At 32.1% G+C, this 16404-nt stretch overlaps 2 protein-coding genes across 3 annotated transcripts; one reads left to right on the top strand and one right to left on the bottom strand.

The window, feature by feature from the left end:
* The first annotated feature begins 1026 nt into the window (after window positions 1-1026).
* LOC114178349 (probable serine/threonine-protein kinase PBL17) lies at window positions 1027-6475 on the top strand. Of its 2 annotated transcripts, none has more exons than XM_028064188.1 (6): window positions 1027-1370; window positions 1444-1730; window positions 2789-2924; window positions 3827-3963; window positions 4515-4638; window positions 5559-6475. In XM_028064188.1, exons 1-6 carry the CDS (start codon window positions 1295-1297, stop codon window positions 5957-5959), a joined length of 1161 nt encoding a protein of 386 aa, XP_027919989.1. In that variant the 5' UTR covers window positions 1027-1294; the 3' UTR covers window positions 5960-6475. The 2 variants fall into 2 exon arrangements, with proteins under 2 accessions (XP_027919989.1, XP_027919990.1); XM_028064189.1 differs by having other exon boundaries at window positions 1030-1370; window positions 1456-1730.
* An 845-nt stretch (window positions 6476-7320) lies between these two features.
* LOC114178921 (26S proteasome regulatory subunit RPN13) lies at window positions 7321-13810 on the bottom strand. The gene is made up of 14 exons (XM_028065069.1): window positions 13509-13810; window positions 13275-13334; window positions 12821-12913; window positions 12661-12720; window positions 12094-12132; window positions 11940-12014; window positions 11783-11849; window positions 10461-10539; window positions 9017-9132; window positions 8888-8911; window positions 8330-8424; window positions 8180-8257; window positions 8039-8093; window positions 7321-7634 (listed from the first exon to the last, which is right to left on the bottom strand). Exons 2-14 carry the CDS (start codon window positions 13311-13313, stop codon window positions 7492-7494), a joined length of 963 nt encoding a protein of 320 aa, XP_027920870.1. The 5' UTR covers window positions 13314-13334; window positions 13509-13810; the 3' UTR covers window positions 7321-7491.
* Window positions 13811-16404: the final 2594 nt, after the last annotated feature.

Here is a 16404-nt window from a genome sequence, read left to right as displayed (position 1 = left end):
TATATGACTATTATAACTATTATACCTTGTTAAGAAAGGCCCGTCTTAAATATACTTGATATACATTTGAATTTTATGTGAAATGTATAAATTATGTGGGTTCTGATGATAAAATAAGATTTACCCGTGTAGTAATCAAATTTAATTATTAATGAATATTTTTTAAAGTGCTCAATATTTAAAAAAAAAATTATCATATCAATAGTATTATTGAATATATTTTATTACTTGATCATTTACCAAACCATTTTTTGATGTGATGTTTCGAATATATTATTAAGATGAGTCATGTATATTTTTAGTTTTTAAATTTTAAGATGAAATTTAATTTTTTCTGTGTTTTTAAAATTTTTTTGTCTTTTAATTCTAAATTTTGAAAATAATTAAATATAGTTTTTGTAATTCAAATCAGTTAATTTTATAAATGACTTTATAATTAAAAATGGTTAAATTTAAAAGTAATGGTCAAATTTAAGAAAAGATTAAATAAAGAAAAGATAAATCGATAAATTATTATTTTAATTTAAAAATATTTATTTAAAGGATAAATTTAAAAAATAAATATTGAGAGAAAATGAATCACTCTGTATACAAGTAAGATTTATCAAATATTTTTTGCTTTGATATTTCGAGTATATCATTAAAGCTTGTGTAAATGAACTGATATATTTAATAAAGTGAAATTGAATCCCGATATTACATATTTTTTATTTATTTTTGTGTGAAGTTTATTCTTAAATTTTATTATGTAACTGAAAACAGAACTGTGTTGACATGAATGACTTTTACCGCACATCCACTTTGGCCATTATTATTGTGACTACACTTTTTAAACAATTATTACATTTTTTAAAAACCACTGTTATTCTTAATTACACTATGAAATTCTTGACTTTCATTATTTTAAATTTCCCTAATTTGTTGCTTAATAAAAAGAAAAAACTGTTGCTAACGGAAATGGCAAGAGTGTAAATAGTATGGGATTAGAGGGTATTTTCCGTAACAGAGACGGGACCAAATCGAAAGAAGACGAGGAGCCCTTGGTTTTGGCGCTTTCTACGCTCATTGGTGAACTCAACGCCATTGAACCTTCAATCATTCATCACTTCTCTCAGTCAAACCTTTCTTTCTCTCTCTTTCTTTCTCTTCAAATTCAATTTGCAGTTCCAATTTCCTGGTAGTTGGTTCCATTTTCCCTCGAACCATCTCAAATCTACGAAATAATGTAGGTGCACTCCACAGCGGAAGGGAACGTGAATGCAGTTTTCTGCGATTTCGATCCAGATCCAGATTCATGGGGATTTGCTTTAGCATTGAAGACAAGAGCAACCTCCCCGTTTCCCATTCCAACTCCAAACCTAAGCCTCAAGGTAACTCTGATTTACTATTCACAATTCCATCCGATCCAATTTTCGTGTCGTTTCATCGATTGACGTTGATTAGCGTCTGAAATAGGATCGGTAGGTCATGAATCTGCCGCTCCAATTGTTTCCATAAACATCAAAGATCTCCGCGAAGGTGTTGGATACAGCAATGTGGATAGTTTCACGTACGAGGAACTGAGGCTCGCTACGAAGCATTTTCGTCCCGATTTCATTTTGGGAGAAGGAGGCTTCGGAGTTGTATATAAAGGCGTCATAGACCATGCTGTGAGGTCGGGTTACAAGACCACCGAGGTTGCAATTAAGGAACTTAATCGTGAAGGATTTCAAGGAGACAGGGAATGGCTGGTACGTAACTTATTTTCCCTACGCTTGCCATCTAACATTGAACTCGTTTTATCTGAATAAAAATTGTAATGTTCCCGCTAAAAAATGTGCACTCAATGTTCACCCGCTAAGTTATAATTGAATTTAATGATCAGTCAACCACCATCAGACTTTTCCCAATGAGGTCGTTACATATTAACCACTTGAGAGAGGCATATTAAACTATTACTAGTGTCTTGACGACACATTCATATATTCATTTATTATATTCATTTAATGACAGTTAGATATTTCAATAATTTTATGAAAGTATTAAATACCTGTGAGACTTTTTTGTGTGTGTGAATTTGTGGTATTGAAAACAATCTAAGGACTAATCTGTTGAAATACTGAGATCCCTTCTAGGGGTTAACATCTCTAGACAGTTTTTCTTTTTTGTTTCTTATGCTGAACTTGCGATCCATTCCCTGACCACATGTTTAACGAACAAATTTTTTAACTAATTATGCAGCACCATTAGTGGTCTTGTGAGACATATTTAACATTTAGTCAGCAAGTACTTTACACTCAACTACCTGGAAGACAAAGTTGATCAGTATTAGATAATTTAGTAATCTTATGACATTATTAACTACTGGAAATATATATTTATCCATTAGTGCCACTGGTAAACATTAATAATTAATAATTGTATACAATTACATCCATTTTCTATTAAGCACTTACTAACTATATCTACACACGTGGTTAGTCTAGTATGATGGCTGAAAGCTGGGTATAGAATCTCAACAGTACATCTACGACTTACCATTTTTTCTATCTTAATTGTTTCTGTTAACATATGCTAGCTAAGTAATCCCAACGGTTATGTGAGGTGTATTTTGCAATTGGTTGTTTTTCTGCCATTGTTAGAAGTTGAGGAAGTTGAAAAGAAGAACCATTTATTGTTGTGCATTCTGTTAGTTGAATTTGATTTAGTGTTTGGATAATGAGAATTGATGGGTAGAGTGGAAAGGAGTCTATGCAAGTAAAGAGTGTACAAGACTGAACTTAGCTTCATGGTTTTCTTTACTTTGCAGACTGAAGTTAACTATTTAGGTCAATTCAGTCACCCTAATCTGGTGAAGCTCATTGGATATTGCTGTGAGGACGAACACCGGTTATTGGTCTATGAATACATGGCAAGTGGGAGCTTGGAGAAACATCTTTTCCGCAGTAAGTTTTGCATGAAATTTGATAATGTATTTAATTTTTAAATTGGACTAAGGTTATTTATGTACTGAGATGAGACTATTTTCTTAACTAACATATTATCTGTAATTGGGTACAAGGAGGTTGTGCTTTTACTTTTTCATGTTGTCGACGAAGGCTACATAATTATCTCTTTATCTAAAAGACTAGCTCAATTATGTTAACACCCCACCTTGTGGAATTGACATGCGAAGCCTTCCTTGGGCTTCAAATTGGTGTACAGTGTACACCACCTTACCACCTTACCGTCCTCCCTCTCTATCCGTTTATCCTTTTTGTAGTGGCTGTTTTTCAATTGTAGTTTGCTTTGGGGAAGCAAAGGTCCCAAAGTCGTAATGACCTTCAATATTTTTAACCTCCTGCGTGATTCTGGAATGCTTGGCCTTCTATCTTTTATATGGCTTGTAGCATGATGAGTTAATTGCATGACCAAACAAGATGTTGGAAAAATTGATCCATTTGTAAATGTTCTCTTTGAAATTTAACCTGATAATGACCGACTAAGGCTCCCTGCTCTTGTCATCAATTCATGTAGCAATGAGTTTCCCATCTTTTGTCAAAGCTTCATTCTGACAAACAAGATGGAAAAAATTGATCCATTTGTCTGTAAATGCTCTCTTTGAAATTTCACCTGCTAATAACCTAATAAGGCTCCCAGTTTTTTCAACAATTCATGTAGTAATTAATTTTCCATCTTTTGTCAAAACTCCATTTTGAGACGGAAGCCTTGAATAAACTTATAATTCTTACCATTCTATTCCATAAGTGCATTTCCTCTACTTATAGCGTAACTATAAAAGACAAAACTGGTAAAGAAATTGCCTCTAATTTACCATCCTAACCATCATACTCTATATTGATGCTAGGAGTGGGCTCAACATTGACTTGGTCAAAAAGAATGAAGATTGCTTTACATGCTGCGAGGGGGCTGGCTTTTCTTCATGGTGCAGAAAGACCTATTATATATCGTGACTTCAAGACTTCAAATATCTTGCTAGACGAGGTTTGTCTTCTATTCTAATCTTAAAACCAGTTTCTTTTATTTAACATCAATAGATATTTTTAGCTTCGACAAAATGCCAAAGGGACAAAAAAAACTGTTTTGGTCTTCCATAACTATTCAACCTAGGAGCCGGGATAAAATTTTATTTTAGCATCTTTGTGGTGATCAGATAATGGTTTCTTTTCGGGGCTTTCAATGGCTAAAATGCAGAGCGATTGATGAGCATTGCTTATCGATGTGTCTTTGTTCTAATGTGTGGTCTCTATTTTCTTCATTCTTTTTAGAGGTTTTTTATCCTAAGATGCTTATTTCACAATTCCCTTCTCTAGTAAATTATTATTTTGTTGGTTTGATAAATAGAAGACCTTCCTACTCGATCAAATCACAGATCTTCCACCAAATTATTTCCTTTCTTAAAAAACAAATTCGGAAAAAGTAATGTAGAAAAACAGGCTATAACGTTTTCAAAATGTGTATTTGTGAGCCATTATGAAACCAGTGAAGTTTATCTAGGTTTCTGCTAATAAATAGAGGTATGTATAAACTTGCAGGATTTCAATGCGAAGCTTTCTGACTTTGGTCTTGCAAAGGATGGCCCGATGGGGGACCAAACCCATGTTTCAACCCGAGTAATGGGCACATATGGATATGCTGCTCCCGAGTATGTCATGACTGGTGAGTTACTAGAAGCTGTTGATGGTGATTTTTTTCATTTTCCTGAATTCTCCGAAATTTTAAGAATTCATAAAACGATAAAAGTAAAGTGGAAATATTCATTTTTTTTATGTGATTTAAACAATTGGAGATGTCTGAACTCATTGTTGGAAATGAAAGCCTGCATGCATTGCATTAAACATATTCGATAGTGTTAAATTGGATTCTCTAAATATCAAGACTAAGACAAAGAAACAAGTATGTCATTTCTTAGATTCTAGATTTATGTCCGTTGTTGGAGTTTTGTGACGTTGGAAATTTGGAATTGGTAGTGTATTTATATTATATTTGAACTTTTTTCTTGAATTAGGTCATAATATGCCATCACTTCTTTTTTTTATTTCCTTTTTCTGTCTAGGTAAATACTTTTTAATGATAAATGAAAAGTTGGAAGTAATTTTGCACCAAGTACTCAGACGTGGTTAAATTTTAGCGGTTAAATGTGTTTTAGTATGTTCGTTAGTCTCTAAAACATAAATCAACTTCTTTTGGTCTCTCATTTACGAACACGTGTAATTACTTGAAACATATTTAACGAGTCAAATTTTAGTGCTTTATTTCTAATATTTAGAATACAAGGGTGAGCCTTAGCCAATAAGGTTACTGCCATGTGATCTCCTATGGTTCACGGGTTCAAAACCTGTAACCTGGCTCTCTTTTTGCGGGGTTATGACTGGGAATAGTTACCCTTCTCAGCCCCTAACAAGTGTGAGACCTTGGGCACTGGATCTGGACTGTCCTTTTTGAATTTCTAAATTTAAGTAACTATTTATGCTGTAGAAAAAAAAAAACAACGTTTTGTTTTCTTGCTTACAACAGTTTTTTAAACCTTAAATTTCGAGATTACATGTATTAACCAAGCTGTTTGTCATCGTGAACAGGGCATTTGACAGCTCGAAGCGATGTATATGGTTTTGGGGTGGTACTACTTGAAATGCTTATTGGTAGAAGGGCATTAGACAAGAGCAGGCCGAGCCGAGAACACAACTTGGTCGAGTGGGCCCGCCCGCTTCTGAATCATAATAAGAAACTTCTGAAAATTTTAGACCCAAAATTAGAGGGACAATATTCAAGTAAAACTGCATTAAGGGTAGCCCATTTAGCATACCAATGTCTTAGCCAAAACCCGAAAGGAAGACCTCTAATGAGCCATGTTGTTGAACTTCTCGATAACTTTCAGTCAAGGGAGGAAAATGAGGAAGATCAAATGCTTCAAACTGGTGGTAGCAGTAGTATAACCCTTTATGAGGTTCCCAAGGGCACCAATGGCACTCCAACTTAAGGCAAAACGAAAATAAAAATGATGGGGTTTGCACGTGTGAAGCATGAGTAGAAGAAAAAGCTGAACCAGCCTTGTATGACTCTAATTCATGTAGTTTCTTCACCAAATTTTGTGCTCGCGAAAAGTCGTCTTCTCTTTCAGAGGTTGAAATTTCACCGATGTGGATGGCAATTCAAATTTCTACAGAATGTTGAGCAGGTGGGTCCGGTTGGTGTTTCCAGATGAGATGTTTGCTTTAAGCAGAATTGACGAAGGCAGTTATGTGGCTTAAGCATCCTCTGTTGTGTTTATTCCAATTTGTAGTGATCAGGACGCTGTTTATTGGAATATTTTGCAGAGTAGTTGTAAAACATTTTTGAACATGTGTGCACTCAAAATGCATTCCGTTAAAAGCATATGTTTTTTGTCAAATCCTATAGGTGGGGATGTATGTGAATAGGTCAGTCTATCAGCATAAGTCACATTTAGTTCAACTTTGGGTTACACTTATTTATGAAAGATTAAATTATTCTGAAATATTTGTTTTAAAGTTAATTGCTATTTGTATTAGTTGCGACTTTGCGGTGTAGTTGATGTTGGGAAAAATCTAAAAATAGACTTGCAGAAGACTACCAATTAAAGAACCGACTAATGTTTAGGTGAAAACTGGATTTAAAACGTTTTAAAGTAAAAATTATGATTTATGTGAGAATATTTAGTGTAAACCTGTAGAGTTAACATTGTATGTAGGAACTAAATAAACTTTTGGGGTTATTTTTTCATATATCAAACATCATTGCTAAAGTCAATATTTGAAAATTATTCTATACATGATCTCTCTGGGAAACCTTGCATAAGACACCACACCAGAGAGCGGAAGAGATTTAAAAGTGAAAAATCATCATTAAGGACAACAATTTCAAGCATGTTTTTATTATTGCCTAAAACTAACTTGCATTCGCCTTAGTTTTCACCAAAGTTTTCAAATACCGAAAACTAAATCCAACCCCGGTCTAAGTTGGGTCTACTTTAACATTTTTACAAGAGCAATACAAGATCTGTGGAGTTTAGAGCTGCCCACGTGAAAGAAGCTCCAGGGAAGCTACACAAGGTTGATACGGGACTGACTGAACTGATGCCTATTTGCGAATGATTTAAATTACCATAAATTATAAATCCATGCACATCTATTTGACAGAGACCAATAGCATTCATGAGGGATTGAAAAACAATTTTTGAAAAAAAAAAACCTAGGGTTAGAGAACATCTAAACATAAAAAGAAACTTAAGCTTAGAAGTCTGAAAACATTTAAAATTTGATTTATTATACGTGTAAGTATAACTTATGAAAAAGTTTTATGGAGAAACGGGAAGCAGATTGCTTAGACTTTATTGATCAATACTTCACTATATAACCTTAAAAGATTCTCAAATGACATTTGCAACTTCTCACTGAATTTTAAATTTCTTTTTAGCAGAAAATGTCCAAAAAATAAAAACAAGAGATGATTCTTGTATCTATAAATAAAAAGAACGATGCTGAATTAGCCACTCTACTTAGATTCATCCATTGGATCATGACGATTACAAGATTGAGATCTTAAATCCTGATCATCTTGCCTAGCTTCTTCAGACTCTAACGACTCGGAAACAGAATCCTCAAGTGCCTCAAGAAAAGACAAAACTGTGAACTTATCTGCCATGAAAGAAAAAAATTACCATCAATATTAAATTATCAAACCAATAATTGGATAATAGTTTCTAACTTTTCTTTTTTTCATTTGTGTCCTTTCTCAAAAACGCATAAAATAGTAAACTCCCAATTTCGTACAAGACAACCATGCAACACGTTTAAAACCTAAAAAAGGGTGGTGTTCAATGATAAGTCCCTTTTCCCACAATTCACTTCAAACTCGATATAAAAAAAAAATGTTTATTCTCAAACCCCTACCATACCAAAGGGAAAAAGGGAACAACATGAAGATTCCATCAGCACCCATTATAACAGGTCCTCACAAGAAGCTAGATTAGAGAAGAAAATACAAATGTGAAAAGAACTCGATAATACCCGGGCTAAAAGACTAAGAAAGTACTACTCACATTTACTTGGATCAATTCCAAACTGAGACAAGTCTATCTGCCCCGTACGAAGTACCTATAGCAATAAATAAATAAACACATTTATTAAGTATATTTTGAAAAGAAATGTAAAATGAGATAAGTGAGGCACTTTATTCTCACATAAGTAAATGAATCTACTTGCTGACGGAAAGGTGGGCTCTGTAACAACTCCAATATCTCTTCGGGAGATGACTTACCCTGCATCAAATAATATTGCATGAATATGTAACTTAAGGAATACTAAAACTCAATTACCACATTGACATCTACCTCAGGTAAGTAAGGAGCTAAACGCTGCTCCAAAGGTAATGTCTCCATCAATGGCATTATTAGATCAGGCTTCAATATATCGCCAAGTCCCAAGCCTAATGACATACAGGAAAATTGTCAAAAGTAGAGTTATTTTACCAACATTTTGCCCCAAAAAAAGAAAATAAACAGTCTAACTCATTCCTAAAAATCCACCACATTGTAAATTGGCAATCAGAAGTTCCAAATCAGAAAGCACGGTACCAGCAATGATAACTGGAATTAAACATGGAACTTTGGACATTATAATATTGAGCATGCATTAAGCACCCCCGGAGCCTCCCCAAATTTAATATCACTCAAGTGGTGAACCAAACATTGTTACCCATAACTGAGCAGATAAAATATTGTATCCTGGTTAGTTCATACTTATTCTTGTCTGAAAAATGCACTTAAGTATGAGCCATACAGTCTCTAGTTTTGAACTTTGAATGTAAAAAATAGCATGCAATATTATGTGTCAAAGACATGTTCATTCTTGTATTCAAAGGGAATAGTTATATAGTATCGAAAGATTACCTCCATCAGGATCAACAATACTATCTGCAAACATCTCATCAGAAAAAAACAAAAATAACGGCTTAGGTCTCAATAATTTAAAAATACATAAAAGAAGGTCTATTTCTTTCTTTTAAGTGAATTTGTTACCTGCAGGCCCAATGTCACTCAATATTCTCTGGAGATCTTCCAATCTAACCCGACCAGAAGATGGTACATCACTAGTTGCGTCCACACGCAAGTTTGGGATACCTAAGTTTGCAGCTCTTTTCAACAAAAAAAAAAAAATCCAATACATTTAGTGTCCAGTTGGCCATATATAAGAATAAGCAAATAAAAAACAAATTGAGATTTTAACAACTTCATAGTTTGTCACACATGTCCATGTTCCATCCTAATCCCATTCCAACTATTGATTTTCCAATCAAAAGCATAACTAAACAGTTTGCCCTATATAGTGTACCCTTGACTTTAGACTAACCAAATCTCAAAAAAAGAACGGTCATGACTTACTACGACCACAAATAACATCACCTCATGCTTGGAAAAAAAAAATTGAAGAACATAGTTAGCAGTGAGATGAATAATGAAGCAATGCGTCATTTAGAACTTCACGAGTCCTTCACATGAGGGGTTCTCAGAGATTTCACATATACAGAAAAAAACACTAAATCATAGTATACAAGTGATTGGGTGTAAATATCACCATGCAAGCTGGCTTTGTAAAATTGAGTTAGATCTAATCTAACTCCACTCTCTAAGTCTCTTCATTAAAGAACTATTTGTCATAAAAACAGCATATATTACATCCAAATCAGATCTACTTTTTATTCTAAGCACCAGACTTATAACGAATGCTGGAAAGCCACATTAAGGACCCCTATTCAAAGTGGGTTGCCACTGTCTTAAAATAGTCTTAAAATAGCCAAAAGGACCGAGTGAAGCCTCTTAATGTGGAGCTGCTAGGACGTCAACACTTTAGGAGCTGATATCTAACATAGACTAGAGATAAGGTCCAAGTAGTGCTTATAGAACTCGGGAAATCCTCACCATACAAGTCAATTTTGTGAGCTTGGGTATAAGCTCAAATTCTAAGAATGGTCGTTTTCAAATAATTCACTGGGAAACCCTCCACCTTACAAGCCAATTTGGTTTTCATAGCCATGATCCAATGGTAAGGTTTTGAATCAAACACTATAGCACAAAAAGGATATAAATACACTTAAAAAGTAGAAAATATGCACTGAATTCTACTGTCAAAGAGGGACCACTCATTAGATTTGGCAAGCGCACCACCCCTAACAGAATAGAGGTATCTAGCAAATAGGTCAAAAATAGGAAGTAAATAAAGTAGCCAGTAGGTAGTGAGATAATCTGAAAGATTGGATAAACACAAAACGCATAAGCATGCATAATTTCCCACTTTCGTTGGAACTTCACCAGAATTTCATCTAAACTAGAAATAGAGTATTTTGTACCAAGAAGTGCAAATTACTTAAATCAATTAAAAGAGAAAAACAAACAAAGAAAAATAAATCATTAATTGTGATCCATAGCATCAGTAAACATTTAAATATCCAAAATACATCAATACCTAGATGTGATGTCATCCTCAGCCATGTCTTCCGACACTTGAAGTGGAAGAGATCCCTCAGGCTCTTCTTCACCCAACTCTGTAAATCAGTATATAATTCCCTATTTATTTCCATGTTATAAATTTATCTATTTGTCTATGCCACTATGAAATAACTGTAGACCTTATTCAAAACAATATCCAAGAGCCAAAACAAAACAGAAGGTTTCCAACTACAAAATTTTCCAGTAGTGTTGTTCCACAGCTAGAGACACATCTGCATATATAATTAATAATCATAGTACCTGGGATCACCTCACCTATTAGGCAGCGGACTCATGAAATTTGATATTCATATATTTAAGATAATATCATACCAACTCAGACTTATTCTTGTGATAATATAATATAGCTCCAATTACAAGAAAATATGAGCCAACTCAATCAAAAGGATCAAACAAATGAAAAATAAACAATAAAATGCTATAGTTATATACTTGTATATTCCCATAAAACAATAACAAAACTATACAAGAACATCAGAGATTTGAAGTTATGCTTGTAGGGTCAGTCAATTACGGTCCCTAAGCAATCAATGAAAACAAGTGACACATGGATACTTCTTTCAAAACATTAGTTGTAGCCACCCATGCCAGGTATATATATGTTAGCACTACTTATCACACATCAGTATGTAACCAATACTCACTAATCACTTGAGTACAGAGGTCCACACAAAGTACCGATTTTTGTAGTTAAGTTGTTCGATTTTCTATTAATGAACCATATGGATGCTTTCCAAATGTGTGTTTTCCTTAGATATTTTTGCTGACATGAGTTAAAATGTTGAGAATATTGCATTTAACTAATGATTTTGACCCTCCATACTTTATATTTGTATATTTTATATAACATCCTGTGGTAACTGATCCCCCCAAGCATGTGCAAGTTTATATTATTTAAAACCCATACCTGAAGATTTAAAAGCACCCGTACCCATATCACACAACTTAGATGAAAATTATGAGCCACTTGAAACATGATCAGTGGTTTTGTTGTATTCTGAAAAGAATTGTCAATACAGGTGGATTACAATGGACTGTGTATACTTCTTGGAAGAAGTGATTTCCAATATACTAAATTTCTCAGAGCGAAAAATCAATAATTCAAAATGAAAGTAAACTTTAATATTTTCCAAAACTACTTAAAAATTGACTTAGAAAATATTTTCCATGACTAATTTCCTTTCATTTATATTAAGAACAAAATCTTATTTCACAAAATGACGTTTAAGAAGTCTGATGACAGAAGGACTGCTTAAGCTAACAAACAGAGCAACTTACCCAATGGTCTATTAATGTAATCATTCACTGAGCTACACAGTTGCAAGTCACCGTCAGCATTTGACTCCTGCATACAGTGAAGGATAATATAGAAATGTAAGAACCAGTCATACAGTTAACATTTACTGGACAAGAGGACATTATGTAGTAGAACAACCTGCATCCAGAAGAAGAATTTCCGGTCATCGCTATTAAACTTCAATATGTAAACCCTTCCAGATGTTTGATTAACCTATGCAACCAAGAATTGGAGTCATTGTAATCATCAAAAAATAGTAAAACCAAAATGATTGACAGTAAAGCAATGGAACCTTCTCAAAAACAGCCTCATTGGGAAATATTATCTGGTCCTGTGTTAGCTTGGGTCAAGAAAAATCCAGCAAAAAGCAACATAATATATTATAGACTCACAATGATACATAAAAAAGAGAATGATAATAATCAACAGAATAATGGTCAGCAAGTAACAGGAAAAACAACTCAGAAGACATCAAATTCGAGGCTCACAATAAAAAATGAACTTCAAATTACAGATGTTAAAAAATGAAAACTCCCAGTCCATGAAAAGTAAGATACCTTTTATACTGGTTGAAAGAGACCGACTTATTTCATTTTTAGCACAATAAAAAATATTAACAAGTTCACAGCTCAATCTCCAGATTTCAGTTATCTATTAATTTGCTTCTAGGAGACTGTTAGTGTTCCACTATTTAAATATTGACAATGTTAACATGTGGTTAAAAAATGTGTCGTTGTTCCAATAAGCCTTGGGTTCCTTCTGTTCCTGAACTTTATATGTCTTTACAGAATACTTGAATCACAGAGAAACCAAAAGATACTCCCTTGAAGTGAATAACAAAACAGAAAACAAAGGATACATCTTCAACAATATTTTGTGTGCGATCAAGCCACTGGAAATGGACTAATCCTTCCTCAGCCTGAAACAAGAGCAACTACTTTAAGAAATGTAGTGGCCGACAAGCGTTTAAAATACCAGGAATAATATTCACTATTATTCAATATTCAACTATACCATACCCTAACAATTCGAACAAGCCCTTTTCGTGTATCAGGAACAACCTTTTTTCCCTCGAGAAACATTTTACCAGCACGGAACTCCAGCATAACTTCCTGTAATATATATTTATCCAATGAAAAACAGAGGGAAAAATACAGTGAAAAACACTTGAGAATTTGATCCCAGACTACTTTATTCATCAAACTCGAAACAAAATTACCATTAACGTCATGTCAAATGGTAAACCATACACTGCAACTAAAACATACACACCATCGTCTACATTTAAAGTACTCTGAATCCTTAATGCAATAAGCATCCCAGCATAGCACTACCCTAAGCTTTCTCAAAACAATCCAGATTGTGTTTCGCTCAACGTAGAGAAGATTTCGTGACCGAATAAAAGTGAGGGAAACATCTACTGAACAAAAAAAAAAAATCAATCCAGATTACAAGACACAGGAGCATTATTACCTGAATTGCTGGAAAAACATCTGCCGAAGACGAACTCATAACTCCAGATTGTAAACGGAGCTACACAACATGAATCAATTCCAAACGAATTTCAAAAACAAAACCAAAATAGCATGCATACACGCATTCTAAGCAATTAATAGTATCCGTTACTGATCAGCAGCGAATATCAGTTCTGGAGATTATTTTGAGAGGAAAAGAACCAAAACCCTAGACGAAGAAATACGAACTTACAAGTGCTTAGTTGATTGTAGGGTTTGGCTTCAAAATTGCGTAATGTTGTTGGAATTACTGAACTCAATACAGAGCAAGAAAAGGGGGAAAAATTGAAAAAGATAGAGCTCAAGCACAAATCGAGGGTTCTTCCCCCTAATTTATTTGACACTGTTATGTTCTGTTTTTTCAGTAACCCTTCCTTTCCTTTTCAACCTTCGTCTTCAAAATAAACTGTTTTTAATTAATCAATTCATTGTTATTTCCTTTTCCTTACCCATAAATAAAGAGAATAAAGGAAGATTTTTATTTTTATTATTTTCAAATAGTGTGATTAAGGTTGAATTTTATGAAAGTGATTCCAGATTTTAAAGGAAGACACTAACATAAAGCAAGTCAAGTTTTTCGGATACATTATATAAAGAGGGAAATCGTGTCAGCATTATACAAAATATTAAATTAATTTTTGGACAAATTTTCAAAGAAAATTAACTTATGCATTTTATGTGAACCGACAAATTTTAAAAATATATTTAAATTATTTTTAATTTTATTTTTTAAGTGATGTAACATTATTAAATGTATTGAAATAAGTTTGGAATCAAGGATGAAGAGAGTTTTTATTTCTACAAAGTGATTAAACAATGGTCAATAGTCTATTATCCATAATTTGGTATTAAAAAGAACATTAGGTGATTGATGAATTATGATATATTTAAATTATTTTTGACCGACAATTAATGGAGTAAATTTTTTAATATTTTATCCTTTAAAATAATCAATCAAAATTTAAATTCAAATAAATACCTTACCATTTTATCATTTGAATGGTCATTTCTTTAAATTCAACAATTTTTTAAATTAAAATAACTGTTTACAATATAAACAATAGATAAAATCAATGTGGTTCAAAACTAATATGTCTTTTTAAAAGGTAGAATGTGATATTATGAAAAAAATTTGTTCAAACAACATTTCATATATGTTAACAAAATTGAGACCTTTCTCTTACTTTTGCTACAGCACATGTTCTTATTACAAGATAATAAATTTACATATTACTTCAAGCAAAAATCATTGTAGAATATGATAATGAAACATAATGTGTGAAAAAAATAGTTTATCAGCTAAATTGGAGAACTTGAAATATTATAGCAAAAGTTTATGCACAAGTATTTATTTAATTACAACATTGTACCTAAAATATATGTTATGTTGGAAAAAGGAAGAAGTAAGATTTAAGTAAAAAAGAAAATACAATAAAAATTAAACCAAAGACAGGCATTTCTTTTAATGATAACGAGATTAAAGGAAATTAACATATATTAGGTCAAAAAGTTGAACTAAATTATTTTAAGTGGTATGACATAACATATTTTATAAATACAAAATGTTATGGTTAAATATATTTTTGTTCTTAATTTTCAGTGAATTTTGAAATTAGTTTATTTTAAAATTTTAAACTAATTTAGTCATTCAATTTTTGAAATACGTGAATTTAGTACTTTTAATCAAATTTTATTAAGTTTATTTAACATTTCAAACATGTTTCATAATAATATTTGACTTAACATTAAAGCAAAAATATATCAAATAATATAAATAACTCAAATACAATCATAAAATCCGTACAAAACATCGAATAAATTTAACAAAATTTGATTAAAAAAATAAAATCCATGTATTTTAAGACAGAAAGGATTAAATTGCTTCAAAGTTTAAAAAAATTAAGACAATAAAAACATATTTAACCAAATGTTATATTATGTTGTTGTGGAGCATACATTGCTGATGTTGTGAAATCTTTTATAAATATTGTAATGACAATATTATAGATTGCAGTATACATCATCGTACTTTTCAGTAATTAGCATTTGTGCTCAAAAGGTGTTTATGAGTGAACAAAAGTGGTCAATATGAAGAAAAGATTGTTTCATTCATGACCTTGAACAAAAAAGCCTATAAGTTGTGTTGAATTTCAAGCATGAAGTCACCAATTTGTATATTAGTCCTTTTGTTAAAGTGCTTGTTGTTATAGTTTTCTGTTTCTTTAGAAAGTTGTTTTTTTTTTTTTATTTTAACGAGCCTTTTCATCTATGTCAAACTTATTCTGATTGTTGTCGTAGGTCATATACCCCATTAAGTTGTGAATTTGTTGAATGACCCCCTCCTGATTAGATTTTTATTTTCTATAAAAGAAAATTTTGTGGCACAGTAGGAATACTTTTATCCATTCAAATGGATGTCAAAATATTGTAGCTAAAAGTCTAAAATACTTAATAAAATAATAAAACTTTTGAAACGGATTATCTCGACCCGGTCCGATTTACTACGGATTGATTATTTAGTAAATAAACTCAATATAACTCATTTATTAATAAATCAAAAAAAATCGAACATGATCTGGACCATCATAATTTGATGTGTTAAACAGATTGATTTACTTACTTAAAAATATCTTTTTATTCTTTAGTCTAAAAAACTAAATTAAAATTTTGATTAAAATTTAAATAAATTTCAATACAATCCAAAATGATGTTAAACTCAAAATACAAACCAAAATTACAAATTATCATTGTGTTGCCTAAAAAAACAAATTGATTCGATCTAAATGCAAAACTCAACATAATAAAATACACTTATGTGACAATTTATTTACATATTGGTAAGTCAACGCAACTCACAATGAATTCAATCCGAATTAGTCAGGTCAAGAATTAACATGTACTGAAATTTATAAAAAAATTTAATCTAACCCGTTTTAAACATGTGATGGACCAGATTAACTCACAAATTCTAACCTATTTTGATAACTTTATAAAACATTATTTTTATGAGATTTATTTATGAGTTTTTATAAAGTTAATATCTTATTTTGTTTGGTTCATGAAAGAGTGAGACTTGATACTTTATCAGG

This window comes from Vigna unguiculata, chromosome 3 (genome assembly GCF_004118075.2).
Source record: "Vigna unguiculata cultivar IT97K-499-35 chromosome 3, ASM411807v1, whole genome shotgun sequence".
NCBI classification, from domain to species: Eukaryota; Viridiplantae; Streptophyta; class Magnoliopsida; order Fabales; family Fabaceae; genus Vigna; species Vigna unguiculata.
The sequence above is the reverse complement of the archived record's forward strand: the minus strand, read 5'-3'. Positions and strand labels throughout refer to the sequence as shown.

Bases quoted from the DNA above. Each gene is read 5' to 3' on its own strand.
- LOC114178349 (XM_028064188.1), top strand. From the start codon at position 1,295: ATGGGGATTTGCTTTAGCATTGAAGACAAGAGCAACCTCCCCGTTTCC. The intron at 1,731-2,788 runs GTACGTAACTTA...TTTACTTTGCAG, and splicing joins AAGGAGACAGGGAATGGCTG to ACTGAAGTTAACTATTTAGG. The intron at 2,925-3,826 runs GTAAGTTTTGCA...TATTGATGCTAG, and splicing joins GGAGAAACATCTTTTCCGCA to GAGTGGGCTCAACATTGACT.
- LOC114178921 (XM_028065069.1), bottom strand. From the start codon at position 13,313: ATGAGTTCGTCTTCGGCAGATGTTTTTCCAGCAATTCAG. The intron at 10,540-11,782 runs GTAAGTTGCTCT...ACTGATTTACAG, and splicing joins TTACATTAATAGACCATTGG to AGTTGGGTGAAGAAGAGCCT. The intron at 8,912-9,016 runs GTAACAAATTCA...AGATGTTTGCAG, and splicing joins GAGTGACATTGGGCCTGCAG to ATAGTATTGTTGATCCTGAT.